This window comes from Chelon labrosus (genome assembly GCF_963514085.1).
Source record: "Chelon labrosus genome assembly, chromosome: 5".
Lineage (NCBI taxonomy): Eukaryota > Metazoa > Chordata > Actinopteri > Mugiliformes > Mugilidae > Chelon > Chelon labrosus.
Genome location: NC_140341.1, coordinates 29071806 through 29094948, shown reverse-complemented (window position 1 = coordinate 29094948; position 23143 = coordinate 29071806). Strand labels below are relative to the sequence as shown.

General features: G+C 39.0%; 1 protein-coding gene across 1 annotated transcript in view; it reads left to right on the top strand.

The window, feature by feature from the left end:
- Positions 1-23143, top strand: part of LOC311488194 (inactive dipeptidyl peptidase 10-like) — a gene marked incomplete at its 3' end in the record, with an annotated part of 106375 nt that overhangs the window by 68097 nt on the left and 15135 nt on the right. Inside the window, exons 4-11 of the mRNA XM_084544736.1 lie at positions 49-143; positions 455-529; positions 15292-15344; positions 16220-16301; positions 17821-17941; positions 19451-19605; positions 22815-22912; positions 23011-23134. Coding sequence (XP_084400862.1) covers positions 49-143; positions 455-529; positions 15292-15344; positions 16220-16301; positions 17821-17941; positions 19451-19605; positions 22815-22912; positions 23011-23134 — 803 coding nt within the window. The remainder of the gene's footprint in view (positions 1-48; positions 144-454; positions 530-15291; positions 15345-16219; positions 16302-17820; positions 17942-19450; positions 19606-22814; positions 22913-23010; positions 23135-23143) is intronic.

The window sequence follows — 23143 nt, the reverse complement described above, 5'->3', positions numbered from 1 at the left end:
TATGTTTTTAGTAATGCTGTACTTTGAGCATGTCTGTTTTTCTCCTAGAGGAAGAAATCATTTTTCGGAGCTGGGACGGAGATGTTTTAAAAGTTGACGTGCACAGAAACGAGACAGAACTCTTGCTGAAAAACACAACATTTGTGAGTAAGAATACTGTTGAAATAATCTAAATGAAATCATTTCTGATGAATAAATGATGAGAGACATTTTGGTAGGGGCAACATGCCCTCTGGAAATAAGGCCCGCTTAGGTTAACTTGAGTTTCTCACTGATCTTTAGTTTCAAGAATGCTTTTGGGGTTGCATCAAGACATAGCTGGTTTGACAGGTCTATATTTAAGGCCTAGTTAGTTTTCTGAAACCTGAAAGTAAAAAGCAAACCAAAAAAAAAGGTTGCAGAAATGTTGCATAAAGCCAATGTCATTCTCTCTTCTCATCTCACCTTCCCACAGACAACTTTTAAGGCCTCAAAGTTTGCTGTTTCTCCAGATCTGAACTTTGTTCTTTTTGGATATGACGTCAAGCAGGTGAGATACTTTTAATATTCCTTTTGCCCACAGTCACTGTGGTTTTGCTTGGGGCTGCTGATACTGGAGGTTTGCAGTTTATGAACTAAAAGTGAAACAGCACAAACCTGGAGATATCTCACAGTCTCACAGATAAATGAATCAGCACTGATCTTCCAGGGAAACACGTTTAGGAAATATGGAGAAAAGTCGACATGTTTTATGAGGCAGAATACAACAGGAACAGTTCACAGTCACTTACTACAACCCATAAAACCCCCACCCCATAGCAATGACACTCCTTGATGGCAGCAGCCATCCCCAGCAGGATGCAGCCTGACACAGACACACACACAAAAAACTATTTAGGAACAAATCAAAAAAACATGAAAAACAGCACAAGGTGTTGACCTGGCCTCCAAATTCAATAGATCCCAAACTGATCAAGTATCTGTGGGATGATCCACAGAGGCCCCTCCCCTCAACCCATAGGACCCAAAGGCCCCCACTACCAACACTGTGTTGCCAAACACCACAGGACACCCTCAGAAGGCCCATGTCCATTCTCTGATGAGTCACAACTGTTTTGGAGGCACAAGGGAGACCTAGGAAGGTGGTCATAATGTTATGCACAATCTGTGTATATTATTTTAGATTGAACATGTTAAACAGACCGTAAATTCTGCAACTGCAAGACCTTGAAACACCAGTGAATATTTTCTAGTCTGTTAAACATTTGTTCCTTCTGTCTACCCACAATGCCTTGTATCTTGAACTCTGCTAACTGAACTCACTTTTTAGATCAAGCAGCTCCAAAGTGAAGTGTCTTTACTAAGCCTTTGTGTTTTATCTGAATAACATACATACATGATGAATAACCCTGGACTCAACTGGAGGTGATGATGATGTTGTGCAAGAAGCTTAGATTACCAGATTCTGTTTCTGGAATTTTCTATGTAGAGAAAATTAAGTTTTACTGGTGATACATTTCTCAGCGATAATGCCTTTATGAAAACAAAATTGAAATTCAGTCAGAAAAACAGTAGTCACAGTACCCTCAGTCCAAATCGGTTATCACAGGTCCATTTTCACAAATTTTCACTGACTTAGGGTGCCCTGAGTCAAACCTGGCCCAGATGATATTCTGTGTAAATGACTGAGACTGGTATAAAACTGTCATGGTGCTTGAACTCTGAATGGATCTGCTATGCTTCAGTACCAACTGGGCTGTGGTATCTCTTTATTCTTTTAGGATGTTAGTAGCCAATGCAGCAGAGTTTTCTGTTAAATTAAAATGATTTAGAAAGATTAATAGCAGTTTCATGTATCTCCTCATTGTTAAAAATAACAAAACTAACTGTACACATCTGACTGATCGTCTTGTTGTTGTTGAATCAAGCTTCGTACCTACCATGTTACACTGTTGGACGCAGTGTAATGCAACCATCATCGAAAGGAACTACTCAATAGAGCATATTGTTATTGTGTTTTATGTCAAGCTTGCTTTCATTTTATTTACGAGCAGCTTCTCAAATTTAAGCAAACATCTGTTCATCTTGATGCTTTCAGTGAAGCATACCATAGCCAGTAGGTGAATTTTCTGCACATGTGCAAGATATCCTGCTAGATTGCCAAAATTAGAGAGAGGGAAATCACCAGGGAACAGAAAGTTACGTTTTATGGATTTAGTTTGCTGCACATACTCTAACCATGAGTGAAAAGCGCTAAATAATAAGTTAAGACTGTGTTTTTATAAGCCCATAAAAATACTGATCCTTGAGAATGTCCCAGTCTTTGGAGTGCACTGAATGATTAACGTTTTCTTTTTTTCTTAGCACAAAAACAGTTGGCACAGTTGGTGATCGCATTGACACCTGATCAATGCCAACCCACTCAACAGCCGCCATCATGACACATTAGTCATTTTCTCTCTTCTTTTTATATTTCCAACAAGTACAAGACGACACAAAGCTCTTTCTCATAGGAATTGTTGATGTGGATATTAACCATAGAGAACTCAGGGCACCAATGAATCCATCACGTCTTCATGGTCTTAGATGAGCAGTGGTTTGAAAGATGGTTTCTGGTCAAGGAGAGGGGACACACATTTCTTCAGACAGAAGCAGCACCCTCTGGTTTGCATTTTCATCCCTATTCGGGGACAATGTAAAGGTGTTTCGTTGTAAAACATAAATCACAGTCACAAAACACAACCACTGAGCCGTGGTATAAAATCAGACATGGTCGACTAAAATATGTTAATGGTATATAACATCAAACTACATTTGCACATTTGAAAGGTCAAAAAGAGTACAGTGCAAAATTCATCAAAACAAGGAACATCCCTTTATTTGATCTGCACTTTAACCACTAAATCTATTTTTATTGTAAAACAGCTTCCAGCACTGGCTGTGTCTCTCTTCTTATTTTCATACAAACTTTTAGCCTTCCTGCTGTGACACACAGCTGCACACTCAGACCCCTAGCTCTAGACTCTTGAACTAGCCCCTCAAGCGAGCCAAGTCTCATGGGTGAGGTTCGGCTGGCTTATGAGACAAGCTGGCGAAGAATAAAAATAACTGCATTTCTGTACCCAAGTGTCTTGGATGGAGTCCGCCGCCACGCTTGGCTCCCAGCAGCTAAGGCCAAGTGCCCACAAGACAGAAGACTCCTAATTTAGCAGTAACAGATTTTCTTTCAGTCTGCACATTGGCAGGGTCATCACCACCCCTACTTCCCACTATTGTTAGTGACCATGTCTGGTTCATACCAGCCATTTTCCCTGTATGTTCCAAACTCAGCTAACACTATGCTTTGCTGCTGTTCCTCCACAAATCAAGTTTTGCATCCAAAGCCTGCATAGAATGTTTAGCAATGATACTGGAAGATTTTGTACTACATTTTTGAAACAATATGTCTAAATCAGGGATGGGCAACTGGCGGCCCGGGGGCCGCACACGGCCCGCGACCTCACTCGAAGTGCCCCTTAGATTACTTTTTGATAATTATAAAAATGTATCCTCTGAATCTGTTGTAATGACACAGTTGGCCACTAGATGACGCCTCTAATGCAGACGCCGCCTCATACACGCTTCCACCGGGTCTTTTCCACCAGTGAAGAAGAGACGTTGCGTCATGGCTAAGAGTGGAGGAGAGAGAAAATCTGATCGAGAAAATCGTGTGTGTTTCAGGTAAAATGGGAAGAAGATTATCTGTTCACAGAATTTAAAAGCAAACCTATGTACTTAGTCTGCTTAGACACGTTATCTGCAGACAGACGTTATCTGCCATGAAAGATTTCAATTTAAGTTCCCGCTACACAAAGCTAAATACGAGAAGTATACATACTGAAGCTGCAAGGGCTGCTATCAGAGCGGACCTTAAATCAAAAGTACGCAAACAACAGCGACTTTTTACCAGTGCCCACTGCTGATAGTGGTGAGGTAGAGTGGGTATACAGGGAAAATGTTGATCTCTTTCTTAGTGTAAAAATGCACAAATTAGTGCTTGCAATTAATGTTTGTCTGCTGTTCTGCAGCTTTCTGACATCCTTGAAATGGATGGTGATTTGTATGTTTTATTTTCATGAGCCCTTTGCACTGGGGGAAAAAAAATAAATAAATAACAGTAAGTGGTTATTTTTGTTTGCTTCAATAAACATACATACACACACACACACACACACACACACACACACATACATACACACAAACAAACATTTAAAATGACAGTTTTATCATATCTGGTTAAGTGTGCTGTCTTATGTGGCCCTGTAGTAGTGTCGATGAAAAATTGTGGCCCCCTCCATCATTTAAGTTGCCCATCCCTAGTCTAAATAAACAAAGCAGGCTCCCTGCTTTGTATGCCATCCAGTATATATACTGCATATGTATAGCGGGAGAATTGTGTAGCCTGAGGAGCTGGAATAATTAGACATTTTTATTTAGCACTTTTCTACCTATTGGTACTCAAAGCGCTTTACAGTCACAGTGACACATCTACCCATTCGCTCACACAGCACACACACATTCACACATGCTCAAGGACACTTCAGCATGTGACATGTTCTAGGGATGTAACCGCTAACGTTCCATCTACTGAGCCACAGCCGGAATGGATAAAGGAGGTCAACTGTGACTGATACTTAGTTACTTAACAGATTTCCATTTTCAGTCACTCCAGGCTTGCAGGTAGTTAAAATGAATGATGAATACAAAAGAAAGACAGACAGACAGACAGACAGACAGACAGATAGATAGATAGATAGATAGATAGATAGATAGATAGATAGATAGATCACCACTGACAGGTGTGGTGACCAAAGACTCACCATGACATCCTCCTCCTAATCCAATCCAAAAGAAATTGGTTTAGTAAAAAAAAAAGCATGTAAAGCCTTAGTTTAATGCTTCAGTTATTGTCCAGGCTTCTATTTTGAAAATCCAGCTTATTGAGTTAAATGCAAAATGACTCCTGGCTCAGACTGGTCAGACAAACTGGACTCAAAATTGAGCTCATTATTCAAAATGAAATAACAATACCAAAGCTTTTCATTTTCAATTAAATCTAGGATGTGCTATTTTGAAGCTGCCCTAATATATAGTATGTTGCAGGATGTGACCACCTCAGTTAAAGGTTGCCATGGCGAATGCACCAAATTCTGGCGTATCACTCAAAGACTTTAGGTCCTGTTGATGTTGCTAGTTTAATTTGAGGCATCTTTATTTCAGTATCCTCATTTTGTCTATTGTATTGTCTTTAACTTCACTAAATTTTGATTAAAAGTATAAATTACTATTTACTTTTCCAACAAAGGTCTTAGATTACAAGATCAGGATTTCGTAATATGTTACCTAGGATACATGTAACAATGCATTGTTAAGGTTAAATGCTTTTCCAACCAAAGCAGTGGTTATGTTTGTGTTTGTGGATTTGTGTCCATTGTCGTGAATGACATTCTGTTATTGGGAGCACCAAAGAATAACTTTCCTTACAGGCATCTCAGATGTTCTAATTTAATAATTATATTAAACATAAATCATCCACCACTTTTCTCGGAAAATTAGTTAAAACTAGCAGCTTTGATGAGCTACTACAGTAAAATGTTGCAGTAGCCTATCTTTAGAATTATTCAGATCCTTTTTCTGGGCAGCTCTGGCTTACTTAGGTAGAACAGGTTGTCCATAAACCAGAGGGTTTAATCCCCTGGTACATTGACCACATGCTGAAGTGTCCTTTAGGAAGACTGAACCACAATTTGCTCCCAGTACTTAGTACTGATGTGTGAATGTGTGTTTGCTTGTGTGAACTATTGGGTAGATTTGTCACTGTGAGTGTGTAAAAGCAATGTTAGTAGTAGGCTTGAAAGCGCTATATAAAGACAAGACCATTTACTTTACGTCAAATATCTGAATACTTCCACCATTATTCATCCAGAATGGTCAACTGTCAACTGTGACATCTTAAAGCTAGTTTAATATTCCATAGCCCTACACCATTGCCTAAACTGTGGATTATGTGCACCTCCCCAGAAGTGTAACAACATGTTGCAGTGATACAGACTGCAACTAGTGTGATTTGTGCAAAATGCAAAAGTAGGAATGAGTCCACATGTAGCCCTAGCAATAACACTTTCACATGCATTTACAGCCCTGAGATGAAAAAAGTTAAAAATGAATACGTTAACCTAAAGTGCTATTAATAAACACTTCTATGATATTACATAGCTCAAATAAAAACTTGTAGGGCTTAGGGCTTTTAGGGACTTAGTTACAAGGTAGTATTGTTTGTGAATATGGCCCAAGATCTTTGCATTTACTTGAAATGATTGAAACCATGAATGTTTACTTTAAAGCTTTTACATTTAATGAAGCAATGACTGATTCCTTCCTACATAATTCCATAATCTTCCATTTTTTCATCACTTTTATGTATTTATGTATGAGATTTCATTGCAATGTTGCAATTGCAGTCATATAAAGTAATGACCATTTACAAATCCTGTATCAAGCAATCAGTAACTCTTTCTGCCCTGGCATGATCCAACCATACCTTGATATTAATGAGCCTAAAGATAGAAACAGGCTGTGCACACAGTCCTGAAAATCTCATTAACAATGCAGAATAGAAAAGGGATTTGTTAGCTGCCATCTGTAAGGGAGAATGGCACTTCAAAATATCAAAAGTACCACAGATGTTGCGAGTGCAGGAAAAACTGCTGGGATTCTTCTTGAGCTGTTCCTTTCTAAATTACAAGCATCTAAAATAGACCCACAGATTATAACATTTTTTACAGTTCCAGTGGGAAAATCGTCATCATGCATTTATTATAAGATGGTAACTGGGTGCTGCTTTGAACGGACAATACTTAGGATATGGTCATTCTGAAAAAATGTGGCTACATAAAGGTGTTTGCATCAGAATAATAGAGCTGTTTTTGGTGAAAGTACTCAAAGCACAAAGTGTGTGGAGCTGTAGTTGCTGGTACAGAATTCAATAATAGTTTATGATGCTCTTAAAAAATAATGGTAAACATTTAGTGTGCACTGTGCAGTTACTGGGCTGTTGCTCCAGGGTGATGCCGTAGTCCAGATGTAGATGGATGTTTTTTGATTAAAAACTGAACCAGACTGTCTGTCTCTGTTGTGATGTGCCACACAACATTCACATCTTGTGAGTTAAATGTGGCCACTGAGAGGCCAACTCTTAATGAGCACTTTAATCCAGGCATCAAGCTTAACTCTGGTAGACTGATGCAAGTATATTGCCATGTTTTTCCCTCAAGTTTTTTTTTTTTTTTAACTTTTACTTTTGTGCAGCAGTTCTGTTCCTTTGACTGGCTTCTTCTCCATAGCAACCGTAGCAGAGGCTCATGAGCGTCACATGATATCACACTTGCAAATATCTCCCTTACAGAACTGATGTTGAAAATATAGAATCAGAAACTAGGCTGAAACAGACTAATCACGTTAACCCGCTGTAACCTGTTATCAATCGACTGCTAGGTTATGTGTTAAAGAATATTAAGGACATGAATGAAAACTTGCAGCAGTAAAATGACATGCAAACATTTGATGTGCATCATTACTCAACACTGATGCAATACATGTACATGTTCAGGCAAACTGCATATACAGTATACGTACATGTGAATGCCATACATGCTTATGTATGTACTTGGCAACAACATATACTGTATGCTGTGAGGAAAAACATCATGATCTCAGGCTGGAGAGTAGCAGCATCTCTCATCATTTTAAACCAAACAGATAGAAAAAAATATCTTCCATCCCTCAGCCCATTAAAGCTGTAAACAAACAGACCACGCCGACCACAGTGATGTTTGTTTATCTGTTCTGTATGGTTAATACCTCTGCAATCAGGTGATAACATCAGGATTTAATCCAAACAACAGATTCATATGGATTCTTGTATTTCTGAACTGATTATGTAACGATTTCTAATATTTATCCTGGGTAATTTATTGTAGTGTTTATCATGATGTGTATGTGATGGGGGATTGCTGTTGAAATGTTTGGTCCTATATAGCGGCAAAAATGTGTATTCAAGACATATTTCCCTCAGGGACAATAAAGTCTTCTCTCTTATCTTAATCATACCACTAACAACCTAAAACTAGGTTACATGAATAATCGGGTTAACAACATTCCTGTTGACACAGCGAGTGGCACCTTGATAATTGGAGTTCTCCTTGCTTCACTGGGTCTGAGGATAATGGGGATAATGTTTTCTTCACAGTCCCACAGTGCATTTGTTGTGATGACATACGTGTAGACTCAGTTAATCATCTGTTTATTCTTAAGGTAATCTCAGCTTTCTGTCCCACTCACTATCTTCCACGAAACAGTCCAAAACAAATAATGCACTACACTACTCAGTTTACAGAAACGTGTGACATATTCCAAAGGTTTAAGGTTTAAATGAATAACAGTGAAATTTGTCTAAAATGTACTTTTATTGTTTAAGTTTGTGTCACAAAAGTAAATAAGCATTTGTCAATCAAAATATTTGGGAAGGGAAATATTTGAATGCTCTGTTTCAAGAACAGCATTTATGACACATTCTAAATAAATGTTCTTAATCTATAATTGATAACAATTTAATATAGTGAGTTTGGAGAACATCACAACGTGGCAAATGGAGTGTCCTCCGAGAACACGTTTGTTTGAATAGGCGCCACATGGCAGTCATGTATGGTACTAATAATATATACGATCAGCCACAATATTAAAACCACTGACAGGAAGAGTAAATCACAGAGTAATCCATAATTCAAAGTTTCCTCACTTCCATCTGCCTGATCTGTCTTCATGTCTGGATATTGGCAGTTCCATGCTGACAAACCAGTACCAAAAATTTGTGCACAATATAATAAATGAAACAAAAATGGCATTTAATGACATTTTGTAATTAACACTCCTGTTACGTTCATTTTTCAATAACATGTTCCTCGGTCAGTTTGAGCTGGGGCTCGTCAAAGTGTCAGAAACCAAAAAACTAATAAACATTGTTTATGTCTTATTATTAACTCTATAACTAAGCATTTCAGTCAATATTTAGTGCTTGTTGTTCTTTATCTTTCATAGTTATTGGCTCAGTGAGGATAATTTACTAATTTTTCATAAAAGATCCATGTTAAAACATTTTTTAATGTACTTTGGAATGATCTACACAGATAATACAATAGTTTTACTTGGCATTGATTCTTTTTTTTAAAAGTATTATTTTACTTTTTTAATCTTTTTACTTATTCAAGACAGATGAGTCATGAATATTTGCTGATTTAGCTGGCTTTATGCCTTTCACATGAGTCACTGCCATTCTAGTGGCCCATGCCGCTGTCTTTATTATGTTTTCTGCAAACAGTTTTCAGTGACGCACATTTGGGAATGAAGAGTACTGTATTTCATTATTTTATGATGTGAATGTCATGCTTGGAGAAATACGAATATCAGTTTCCTCATTTGGTTCAGAATCAGAATCATCTGACTCCGAATTGACCTCAAGATGTTTTTCATCTTCATGATCAAAAATGAGTTCCAGAGCCTCCAATGCTGTCACCCGTTTACTTCTGCTGCTCCTTTTGTAAAGCTCTGTAGGGAGAGTAACAGAAGAGGTTCCTGTCTTGGATTTAAAAGATGAGGACAAGAGAATAGTGTGTGTGTGATATGTTTCACAGCTGCAAAGAGACAAACAGCATTTGGCCCTTTTGAGCCCTTTTAGCTTCCACTTTAACTGATGGGTCAAATTGACCCAAACACTATTCAAATATGTGAAATTAACTATTTTAATTTTATAGGTTGATTAAACCAATCATACCAAGTAGAAGAACTTTACTATTTTTTTTGACTCAATTTGACCCACGACATAACAGAAATGTTGAAGTAAAGCTCAGTATTACACACAAAATGCATCTGAGCCCCTCAAGCCCATTTTTCTCCACAGTTCCTCTCAGTTTCTGGGCAGGTGTGACTTTGTTATGCTGAAGGAACTGCATGAGACCTTTATGTTCCATGCAAGTAGTTATAATAGTAAATGGCACAGTGTTCATTTATCGCACCAGAAAGCTAATGATGTCCGCGTGCCCAAAAGCAGTGAAATTGCTTGTTGCAAATCATGCTACATGTCTTCCCCGCCGTTCCCTCCTATAATTCCTTGGCTGCACAAATCTCAGTGTCGGTGAACTAAGCAGGCCTGATAATGAGTTCTGCGTGCTTGATGGGACTGACACAGCAGAGCTCTAGAGATGGCCGTAGTAGATATGTTCATCATCAAAGTGACAGCCTGAACCTATGGAGAGTAATGGCGTACCCTTGAACCACTGCCTCCAGTTGTCTTGTGAATTTATCATAATCTCTCTGCTGTACTATACTGCTGCGTTACAGGTTTCCATAGATGTTAGTTTCTTTTGCTTAGTTTCTTTTATGTTCAGGAGACATTTGTGCACAGTTGGTAGGGCAACAGTATTTTAAGTGCTGATCATTGCATTGCTTTTTAAAAGAACATGCTCGATTGTAGTGCAGTTAGCAAATATCACAGATTAGCAAAGACGCCAGTTGCACAAGCATTCAGGAGGGGATCCCTGAGACTGCACAGAAATACATGTAGAAATACATGTAATGAGACACATTTACACTTGTACCTTCCAAATCATTATCAAAGATGGCTCCCGCATCTCTAAGAGACTGACAGACAAATCAATACATGTCCTAGTTTGAAAAGCTGTACTGGGTGTGCTGGTCTCTGGTGTTTTTTTTCTGTTCCTTTTATACTTTTGTTAAAAACTGTTCTGATTAAATACTTACATTGTTTTCTAGTACAGATCTAGAAAGATAATTCTTCATTTATCCCACAGTGGTAGAAAATAGTAATAATACTTCTTTCAAAGAGTGGTTTAACCCATGATTTGAGAATTTATAAAAGCATTTTGCACGAATAAAATTGAAATCTTATTTCTGACATTACAGTTAGAGGACACTATGTCCTTTTATTTTGTATGGCATGGAAATGGCTGCTAGAAATGAAAAGCAAAAAATTAATTTGGACAAAATGTAAAAAATTAATGTTGGTGTCCTGTTAAACAAACCAGTGTTAATTAAGCTGGAATGTATGTTTTGATGTGTGTAAGGAGTGGAAAGAGGTTGACGATGACGAAACATGGGTGAAACTCCTGAGGGTGGAAACACAGGAAGTAAAGCAACTTTACTTTCAAAACAGAAACAGGAAACACAAAGAGAACCAAACTGGATGTTTGAAAAATAAATACCATGACAATGTAATAGGCTGCACCAATAATACATCCAACTTTGAATACAGTTTGGACACAGAACACTGCTGAGAAGTAAAGTATTTCATTGGTTATTTGCAAAATTTGAGATAGGACACCTGGCCACTGAGTGGAGTTTTTACAAACAGCTCGAAGTTTTGAAGTTGGGAGAGTGAAGGTAGATGAAGGTGGATCAAATTAAGCGTTTTCAAGTATGGCAACTGTAACTGACATATAGTGCATTTGGGTCATTTATAAACCAATCTAAATCTGGTGGTCTTCTGTTAATTTTGTTTTACACTGCTTATTCTTTTAAGACTATGGTGCATGTAACTGAAGATTTCAGATTGCTGTCATGGTAAAAATGCTGTAAGAAAGTTGCAATTTATAAAAGGACAGCCTTATTTATTGAGTGTTATTATATCTCCTTGCATAATTCCGCAGATGGTATGTGATGCCGGAAATGTCTGCTTAGAATGACCCATTACATACTCAGATTGTGTATTAATATAGCATCTTATTCTATTTTAAAGAGAGCAAAAGGGCATGTAGTCATGTGAAACCTTTTACAAATGGGGACCAGTCATTTTTTTCTAGGATGTAGTTGGTTGACTAAATGTGTCTGAACTGGGCTACATTCAACAATTTGTGTAACTCTCTGGTGTGCAAAGATGAGAAAGAAGGCAGCATCATGAATACCTTCAAGAATGCACCATTTTCCCGCTACTTGTTGCAAATGCACCTGATTTCCATTTAATCAGGACACTGAACAGGTCAAGTAGGCTTCTACTAACCTACACAGGGCTTTGAGGAGAGCTGTGAGATAATATTGCCTGTTCAATTGCCCCATAACAGCCCACTTGGGTGGCAAATGACAAAAACCCTTTGGAGCGAGAGCTCAAGGAAACTGTGCGATGAAGCCAGGATGGGGCTTTGTGCATTTTGGTGAGTTAATTGGGGAAATGTATGCAACACTGTTGGCTGGGACATAGTCAGGAAATCAGACTAGAATTTTACTTTCTTGGGCTGCGTGTAGGCAGATATACACAGGTGTTTTTTGGGCATGTTTGAGCGTATCTTGGGTTATACTATCTTGGTATTATATAAAATAGCGACTAATTAGACTACTTAAAGTATGTTTGTTCGATCTCCAGTTAGTCTGCGTGACCTACAGTTGCCCAGCTTTCTGTTGTCCAAAAACTATTTGTCTGCTTAATATTGACTTTTTTTTTTGTTTAAAAGAGTAAAAGCTGTGAAGCATTTTGTCCGTAATGTTGCAATGAAAACATTGTGCAGCACACAATGATTCAATAAGTATCTACTGATGTAGACATGTAGACAAAACAGATAAAAAGAATGAAACAATTGCTGCAATTGCAATTTTTTTGCTAAGTAAATAATTATTGTTGTAGAACTATGCTTAGTATAATTTTTTTAATGGACAGATTTCATTCAAAATACAAAGGAACAATTCTACACATTGAGACCATCAGGTGTCAACGTGTTAAATATATTTTTATAGAACCATACTATTAGGACTGTGAATTCTGAATTCAAATAATCCATACAGATCAAATATTTTATTTTTTTCCATATTCAAATGGTAGGCTCACAACTCTCCAGTGGGCATTTAGTTTTGTTTCTTCCAAATGTTACTGCACCTCTCCATAGAATGTAAAACTGGCCACACTGTACATCCATACATCATACTACCTTTTTTGATATTACTTGGTTCCACACTCTCGACCGTGCATCAGGTGTCAGTACCACCTGGATAATTTTAACAGTTTCAGCAAAGCTAAATGTGAGAAATTTGCTTTTAGATTTGCTTTACCTTTAGAGTAAAACAACATAATGTTATATACTGAGATGGCTAAGATGAATACACACTGCCACACACTACATTCAGACACAGCCCTCATGTCTAAAACATTCTCTCCAAAAATCCTCCCATCTCATGTGTCACCCGTGGTTGACAGCCTTATTGAGAAGTCATCACAGAGCTGCCACCTATGAAGGGTCTGTGCTGAATGATGCCGACATCGCGAGCGAGCAGTGGTTACCACACAATTTCCTTTATTCCTTCCTGGATAATTATCTTCTGTATAGCTAAGAAGGAAGTGAATTAGGAGTGAAGGCTGCGTGACGAGTAGATCAGCCAAGCAGACTTCACAATGAAGCAGCTCTACAGCATTTATCATATAGCTTTGAGTGTGTTTACAGCATTATTGTTATACTAATCCTCTGTGTGATTAGCATGCTGTGATACCCAGGTACTGAAACTTTATCTTAGTGAATCGTCAAACAAAAGCTTTGCAAGTGGATAGTCTGGTCATAAAGGCTTCAACAAGAGACTATTTTTTAACTCAGTTAATCTGTCAATTAATCTATCAGTTATTATTAGATTGTTTTCTGAGTAGTCGATTAATACTTTGGTTAACTTAACGCTAACGGGATGCGGGTGACTGTGGCTCAATAGGTAGAGCGGATAAACGAGACAAGCGGGGCTAATGTGGTTGTTAATATCCAGCGGAGAGCGAAGCTAACCACAGGGCTAAATTAGCATGCTAAAGCCGTATTAAACATGCTCAATACCCGTCTGTTATTTGTCTAATGGACACTTTCAGTGTGTCTGTATGTCAGTATGTATGTTTAGCGACTGATGTAGCTGTAGTGTTGTTAATTTATGCTTTAGTAAGTTTTATATTTGCCGTATGTGCTACCGTGGAACAGTAAGCTAACCCATTAAGTCCTTTGTCTGTTAACTGGTACAGCATTACTTTGTCATTGTGTTAGAATCTCTGTTAACATATTTTAGTATTTAGTGCTCTAATGCTTATGGCTTGAGCTTTTATGGGTTAACCACATGGACTGATGTAGCTTCAGACCACCCGATGCCATACTCCACCGATACTAGTGATGTGTCATACTCAAGCCGATGCTTGGTAGTGAATCAGAAGAGATGATTCCCATCGAGTGGTGGGGTTACTGGAGCTCATTCTCAGGAGGGAGGAGGAGAGGGCAAAATGGCTGTGTGAAAAGTGCCATTGCTGTCAATGTTTATGACCTGGTGAATAAGGCTTGTTTAACACAGTCAGATTCCATCAAGTCATGAAAAACACATGTGGAAATGGGCATCCGATGTCACCTTTAAAGTAACCTGTTGATCATCAATATCTGAAATACACTGCCTGGCCAAAATATTGGTCACACACTCTCACTAATATTTCGTTGGTCCTGCTTTAGCTTTGATTACAGCATGCATTTGCTCTGGTATTGTTTCGATAAGCTTCTGCAATGATGATGGGAGAGTCTGACCACTGCGCAAAGCCTTCTCCAGCACATCCCAAAGATTCTCAGTGGGGTTAAGGTGTGGACTCAGTGGTGGCCAATCCATGTGTGAAAATGACGTCTCATGCTCCCTGAACCACTCTTTCACAATTTGAGCCCGATGAATCCTGGCATTGTCATCTTGGAATGTGCCCATGATATCGGGGAAGAAAAAATCCATTGATGGAATAACCTGGTCATTCAGTATATTCAGGTAGTCAGCTGACCTCATTCTTTGGGCACATAATGTTGCTGAACTTAGACCTGACCAACTGCAGCAACCCCAGATCATAGCACTGCCCCCTCACATTTCTTCCCTGAAGACGATGGTACCCCATTATTCTTCCAGTTCTTAACCCAATTTTAGTTTCTACAATCTCCTTAGATGTTTTCTCTGCTTAATGCATGCCAGTGATTTGACCCTTCTCAAACAGACTAACATCTTTTCCACAACCACGGGATGTGTACTTCGACATGGTTGTTTAAGAAATGAGAAGCTACTCATTGTAATTATCCAACAGGAGGCTCCTATGTATGTGCTTTGTGAAATCCAGGTGGCAACTTTTTTTTTGGCCAGGCAGAGTATCTCCCTGATTTCTTGATTGTAGAGATTTATGGATGTTGAGCCATAAACACTGAACTAGTTTTCTTTTTGATTGGGTTTTAGGTCTACAAGCACTCTTCCTTGGCATCGTACCTGATCTACAACAGATATACAAGGTGAGAAAACAAAAAGCCTAAACGCCATAATGAATTACCTCTTTTTCAAGTTGTGACACTCAAACAATTATGTATGTCACCTAAAAAGTATTCCCACAAAGTTGGGAGCATGGAATTGTCCAAAATCTCTTATAATTCTGAAGCATTCAGAGTTCCTTTCACTGGAAGTAAGGGGCCAAGCAAAGCTCCTGAAAAACAACCCCACACCATAAGCCCCCCTCCACCAAACTTCACACTTGGCACAATGCAGTCAACAAGTCGACAAGTACCGTTCTCCTGGCAACCACCAAACATAGATTCATCAGATTGCCAAATGGAGAAGCGTGATTCATCGCTCCATTGCTCTAGAGTCCATTGGCGGAGTGCTTTACACCACTGCATCCGCTTTGCATTGCACTTGGTGATGTATGGCTTGGATGCAGCTGCTCGGCCATGGAAACCTATTCCATGAAGCTCTCTGTGCACTGTTCTTGAGCTAATCTGAAGGCCACATGAAGTTTGGAGGTCTGTGCACTATGTGGCCTGCCACTTCATGGCTGAGTTGCTGTCATTCCCAATCGCTTCCACTTTGTTATAATACCACTGACAGTTGACTGTGGATTATTTAATTTCACGACTGGACTTGTTGCACAGGTGGCATCCTATCACAATACCATGCTGGAATTCACTGAGCTCCTGAGAGCGACCCATTCTTTCACAAATGTAGAAGCAGTCTGCATGCCTAGGTGCTTGATTTTATACACATTTGGCCACAGAAGCGATTGGAACACCTGAATTAAATTATTTAAATGGGTGAGTGAATACTTTTGGCAATATAGTGTACATGCTTGCTTGTCTAAAGTGTCATGGTTCATTTTTCCTTGCCACTATATCAGAGAGGTGCGGGAGCTCAATCCTCCAGAAGTGTCAGACTCTGTTCTCCAGTTTGCTTCATGGGGCGTTCAGGGACAACAGTTGGTAAGTAGCTTACAACAATGAATAAAGGTGAGAGTATATGTGAACAATAAAGTGTGGGGATGACTTTTCCGTCGGTAACTTGGGTACAACTTAGTACAATCCATTATCAACTGAGGTCTGTATTTTATTTAGTCTGAGTTGTAGTTATAGGAAATCCAAATGATGCAAATATGCATCTCCTCCTCAGCAGATACAATAAGCACTGCCACATTCATTCATAATGCTTCTGGCTTCATAAATATTTCAAAACACACAAATAAAAAAAATCCTGCCTTTGGATATGAAAAACTATGAATAAATAATAAGGGCATAGCATTAAAGTGTCTAAATTTACAAATCATACAACTAGTAAATTGATATATCGGTATAAGCTATTCTGGCAACGACCGTAAATGAGGATTGGGGATATTTCAAAACATTGTGCTAGGCTTGCGGACATTCAGAAAAGGTCTGCAGAATGGTTGAGCCCAGAAACAAATTGAAAAAACCTGATTCTGGCATCTCCGTTTGGGTTTTTGCTTTTATGCAAGTCTTCAATCATTAAAGTCTAGGATCAATCATGATATTAAAACGTGTCATCTTGGGTGCTGGGAAAATGGAATGGACAGTTTTCACTATTTTTTTGGTTATTTTATAAACAGTGAAGAAATCAGTGGATAAAATGATCAGCAAAAGAACTGATAATGAAAAGAATTGTTGATACAGCTTTAACAACTGCAAATGTCATTTCAGTGGAAGCCTTGATGTATGTACAAAGCTGGAAGCCAATGTTTAATTCAGTGCCTTATGTAATATTGTTTCATGTATAATTCATTGCATTCATAGAATCTCCTGTGCTCCGAGGTAAACACTGATCAAAGACCATTTCTGACTTAAGAGAACTCCCCTTAAACTAAACAATTATTTTGAGGAGAAGCCAGCAACAGTTTCACTAATCAAGCTGTTGCTGAAAGACTCTCGTTGGGCGACCGAAGCTCTCCATGTGAGTAATGCCTGCACCGTGCTGAGCATTATGTGCTGAATAATCAGTCCATTATTTTCTCCCAGTGCAGACAAGGAAAGTAATTAAGCATTCGATAGCATATTTATCTCGTTTCCTCAGTATTTATACCTGCCCTCAGTGGAAGCTGTTCTTCAGAAAGCCCCGCAGCACCGTGTCACGCCGCTAATGACAAAGTAGTTTTCCTTACCCGTGAGCTCTCCCCGTATATTTGTCTGTGTTATCACTAGAGATGAGCCACTCTCTGTGTATCTTTTTTTATCAATGAGCAAGCCTCTTAGTGTAATCTGTTAACCAGGCAGGAGGTGTTCTATCACCTTGGCCCTTAGAGGAGCTCAGCTGTGTCCGATTTTCAAAATGAACGAGCAATAGGTGGCGGCAATGTACTTTCATATGCATTAAATGAATCAAACTTGGAAACATCCTGGTATTATGTTTCTGTCTCTTTAGTGCAGTTCTTCCGTGCGGCATGCATAGCTTTCATGGTTTGTGGAAACCTATATTTTCTCTGTTTCTCAGATGTACATATTTGAAAACAACATCTACTACCAAACAGATGTTCAGAGCAGCTCGTGGAGGCTCACGTCCTCTGGACAGGAGGGGGTCGTCTTTAATGGCATCGCAGACTGGCTCTATGAAGGTAAGAGAGAGAGTGCTGGGTCACTAAGTGCCATCATTCTTTATGACAGACAATTACAATTTTGTGATTTTATTAGAACTTACGCAAGTCTTTACTTCCTTATCTTTGTGTCATGTTGGGTTAACAAATGAATTAGTGTGTTAACCCTGCTACTATAGGTACTCTTGCAATGGATCATTCATTCATCTTCTGTAACCAATTGTCCATGTGAAGGGTCGTGGGGAGGCTGGAGCCTATCCCAGCTGTTATTGGGGGGGGGGGGGGTACACCCTGGACAGGTCACCAGTCCATCGCAGGGCTAACACAGAGAGACAGACAACCATTCACACTCACACCTACGGACAATTCAGAATCAATTTAGAATCACCAATGAACCTAACCTAACGAGCATGTCTTTGGACAGTGGGAGGAAGCCAGAGTACCCAGAGAGAACCCACACAGACACAGGGAGAACATGCAAACTCCACACAGAAAGGCAAAAGAAAATGTTAATGCTGACTGCAGAATATGTAATGGCATATGGCATATTGTTCTTATCCCCACAGTTTGTTTCAGCAGTCCTCAAGTGGTAAAATGAAACAAAAAAACAAACAAACAGTTGTTGCAGATTTAACTACAAAACATGGTTGCATTAAAACGGTGGCACATGCCTTGTGGTCCATTTTTCCCATCGACCCACTGACAGAATATAAAGTTGAACGCTGTCACCCATAGAATTTCTGATGAGCAGTTTTGAAACTTGTGCTGGTTCCGGAAGTCATCATCATTTTGCCAGTGCCTGAGTGGAGCTGAGGCAGGCGGATGATGTGGAGGAGCACAGCTAGCGACCTGTGACAGCACCCACCTGTCAGTCAAAGCGCTCACCCTTATTTATAAATTACAGCCTGCTTTGCATTTGGAGTCAGACTCAAATGGCCATTTAAAGAACTGCATGTTTTGTGCATGTTCTCTGCCGCTGGCATAGATCATAATTGTCAGGAAAACCATTGAAGAGAAACTTCCAACTACAAGTTTGAGTGTTCTCTTTCTATTATGGATATTTAATCTGTGGCGGTACCATATTTTTAAAACCACTCCCCTTTGAAGTAAATATCCTATTCACCTTAGTATATCCAGAATAATAAAATAGATGAATTTTTTGAAACCCCACAACATGCATACATGCAGAGGAAAGGAGTGAAGATGTGGAAGGAAGGAAAACATTTTATATCTTAAACATCTGGCCTATTCCATATCACAAAACTAGAAAAAATTTATTTCCCAATAATCTATGGACAATAATCTTTGGCAATGACTGCTAACAAAATTTGTGTATAAAAAAGGTGCCTGAATACAGGTAATATTGTATTTACACGGTAAAATTACAGTACAACGTTTTTAAACATCACATCAGCTCCTGTTATTCCTGTTCCTGTTCACAGATTAATAATGTAATTGTCAATGTTCTGTATGTTTTTTGCATTTCATGTTAGTCAATTAAACTGATTGAAAAGATTGTCTGACTTTCAGAGGAGGTGCTGCACACTGAGGTGGCCCACTGGTGGTCACCTGATGGATCCAGGCTGGCCTACCTCACTGTCAACGACACCCTTGTCCCTACTATGCTCCTGCCTCGCTTCACAGGCACTCTCTACCCCAGGGGGAGGGAGTATCCTTATCCAAAGGTAGGTCTGAGCTTATATGTACATTTTTTTATTTTTTTTATTTCCAGATCTCTCTGTTCTCTGTTACAACATGACTTTACTGCATGGATGTCAAGTATCGATATGGTGTGAATACAGTGAAAGTGCAGTATAATACCTAATGTGTGTTATTTTGGGTGAACATGTTATAATACTGCAATTTTAATGCAACACCCTTAAGCATTCTTGATACTCTTCATCTACCTGACTCTGCTTTAACCTGCGAGGCGACATACATCCTTTTATTGTATCAAACCTGTTCTATGAATAATACAACTGCAAGTTCTCTGCTTAAGCTTTTCCATGAAGGTTATTGAATCCTTTTCTTGTTTAATTCATGTTAACGCTGACTCGCTCCCTTTGAAGAGGGAATGGCTGTAGAGCTCTGTGGCACTGGGAGGGAAAGGAGTGTGATACGCTGTATTAACGAAAGCTAACACACCTACCATCTCTTGATGTGGGTGTTTAGCGTATCAAATGCTTCTTAGATGGAAAATGACTTGTAGAAAACTGGTGGAATGAGGGTCATAAGGTGAGACCCCCCTTCATATGTTGGTTCATGGAAAGGCGTCTAATTAATGAAGCTCTGCGCTTGAGGTTCATCTTGCCAACACGCAGTATAAAAGTTGTAAACACACACACATTCGCCTACCATCCTGGAGTAGAGGCCAGGGTTGTAATATTGTGGGACTAAATGAAGCAGAGATTTAATTGCCTCCACATTTTCTCTGTGAGAGCACTGATGCTGCACAGCAGTCTGACAGTTACAACGCTGCTGCAGTCACTTGGGGTTACATTTGTGTGGCTGTAAGAGCTTAAGAAAATACCCAATTATTGTTTGCATTATTAAAATTGACCACATTATTGACAGTGACCCATACTGGGTATACTGGCCAGTGAGAATACCAACACTAAAACCATGTGGCATGAATGTATGGTAGTGATTTGTAGTTCATGCATTGGCTTGTTGCATTAGTGAAAGACAAGCTGTTTGACAACCTGTGTAGACACCTGGATTCACTGAAATAAGAATGTATCCAATCTGTGTTCTGTTTCCGTCACATAAAATGGAACACAGTTAGTTCTCAAACTATTTACATGCGAACAAGTCATAGAGTCTAAAGTGACTCGAGTAGCTTTGGCTTCCTAAGGCTGTGGTTATGAAGCAGTGGTGTGGCTGGAGCCAAAGGCTAACAGACTTACAATGACAGTAAGATTTTATTATGTACAAGATAATGTTTACTGTTGCTTTGGTGTAGCATGCTAACTGATAACATATTGCCATTAAGCAGGGCTCTCAAGTTTTGAACTTGGCTTGGAGTGAGATTTTTGTTTTTTGTTTTTGAGGGGGGCGAGGGTGAAGTGGGTTTGAAGATAATGTATTAGTATAGTATTAATCTAACAAAGGTCAAATTCCTTTAAACCAAATAAATTGTTTTATTTATGACTTTCAGGATAAAAAAAAAAAAAAAAAGACAACTAGAAAAAATACATTTGGCCCAAACGGTTCCTGCACTTTAATAAGCAATTGTAAAAAAAAATAAAAATAAAATAAAATAAAAAAATTAAAGGATGAAGTGATCTTGGGCTTCCACTTCCAGCTCTTCTTTGACGTGTGCATTCACGCCCATTCGCACGCATTTGTGGAAGGCATGGTCACGGCACTACTATTTCATCTGGCAACGAGAAATACTATTTTATTCGCTGATTCAAGCAGAGAAGTCTGCCTTCGCCTCATCCATTCATAGATTACTAATCTATTTTTTAAACAGTCTATGTTACTTATGTGCAGCAAATTTTATCACTTCTCAGCGTGAGAAATGGCATGTGTGGCGTGTGAGCGTGTGAACTTATTGAAATGCGTGAGAGCCAATTAAGAAAAAACACATCTTAAAGCTGAAGGCATCAGTTTTTTGGTGGTGAAATTTGACCATGAAATGAAAAGTTCACGAGTTTATCAAAGTTATTACAGTTATTCCTGAATGGCTTAAAGTCTGTACCCACTGTCATTGCCATCCCTCCAGTAGCTAATGTCTGTAGAAGACCGACTGAGCAGCTAACCAAATGACTGGGCATCACTGGCATTACTAGAAAAAAACTATATAAAAAAAGACAGCCCTATAAAAAATACGGTGATGATTACTCATAAATATAAACTCAAAATAAAAACTGAAAAAGATCAAGGTCAAGCGTATTAAGCTGCAGTTTACTCGAAAACCGCTTAATTTCGCATTATCTTGGCATTATATTGGGCTATGACGGGTATAATTACTTAAATCTAGTAGAAGAAAATGAATTCTGGGGAGTCTTATTACTCTGGTGTATCACATCAAAGCCCACATTAGGCCCACATCTCACACAGTCACACAAGTCTGATTAATTGAACAGCTTTCTAATCAGATTACACAGTGAAACCTTATTCCTCATTCCTAACATTTCTAATGAATTGTTAGATTTATTCAAAAAAAACAGAGTGTGGGTGCTGAACAGAAGGCATTTTGAAGCACTTGTTTCGTAACAAATCTGGATCCAGATGCTGTTTTGTTGCAGTGCAGATTGTAAATAAAGTCCAACAAATCATTTCTGACAAATTACCAATATGACTAATTGCTGAACATGACTAGAACTGGATAGGTATTATCCTCATGTTCCTCACTGAGACTTAATATTAGCTCTTTTCAAATGTGTTTGATCCATCAAGACACTGACATGCCATGCCATATGTGCCAAATGGGATCAGCAAAGAGGTGGAGTTATTTCAAGAAGCTATTTCACCTCTTCAAGGCAGGAAAGTGAAGGATTGGAAAACTCATGCATAGTAACAAATGGAAATAAGTGAGCATTAGTGCGGTGGAGTTACCGTCAAGTTACTTTTTATTTTTGAGATTTCCCTCGTCAGGTAGACTAATGAGCTCTATTTTTGAGGGAGGCTTAAGCGAAGGAAAACAACTGACTTGCCCCAGGGGCTGCAGAGCATACAGCAACCCAGCTTCTTGTCTACCCTTCTCATATTCTCATTATCTTCTCTGCTAGCATCCTACTGGAATTGTTCAGAATGAAAGCATATAAAAATAGAAAACAACAGTTTTGCGCAGTGCTTACTGTTATCCCCGCGGTGCATACAGAGAATATTTGATCAGATTTGAGTAGGCCTGTGAGTATATTATATATTTATGCTGTTTTCTCTCTAGATGGGCCAAATCAATCCCACTGTCAGGCTCTATGTCGTCACCCTGGATGGCAGCTCCCTCACCACTGAGCTGAGACCGCCTGACAGTTTTGAAAAGAGGTATGACTTAAACTAAGTTTGGATGATAATAAGACTAACTTTACATTCATCCAGGCTTCTTATATCTGCATAGTAATTCCCACATTTGTCTCCCCTAGTGAGTTCTACATCACCATGGTGAAATGGGTGACACAAGAGAGGCTGAGTGTGCGCTGGGTGAATCGAGCTCAAAACATGTCAATTCTTTCACTATGTGATGCCTTAACGGGTGACTGTAAAAAGGTAAGAGAT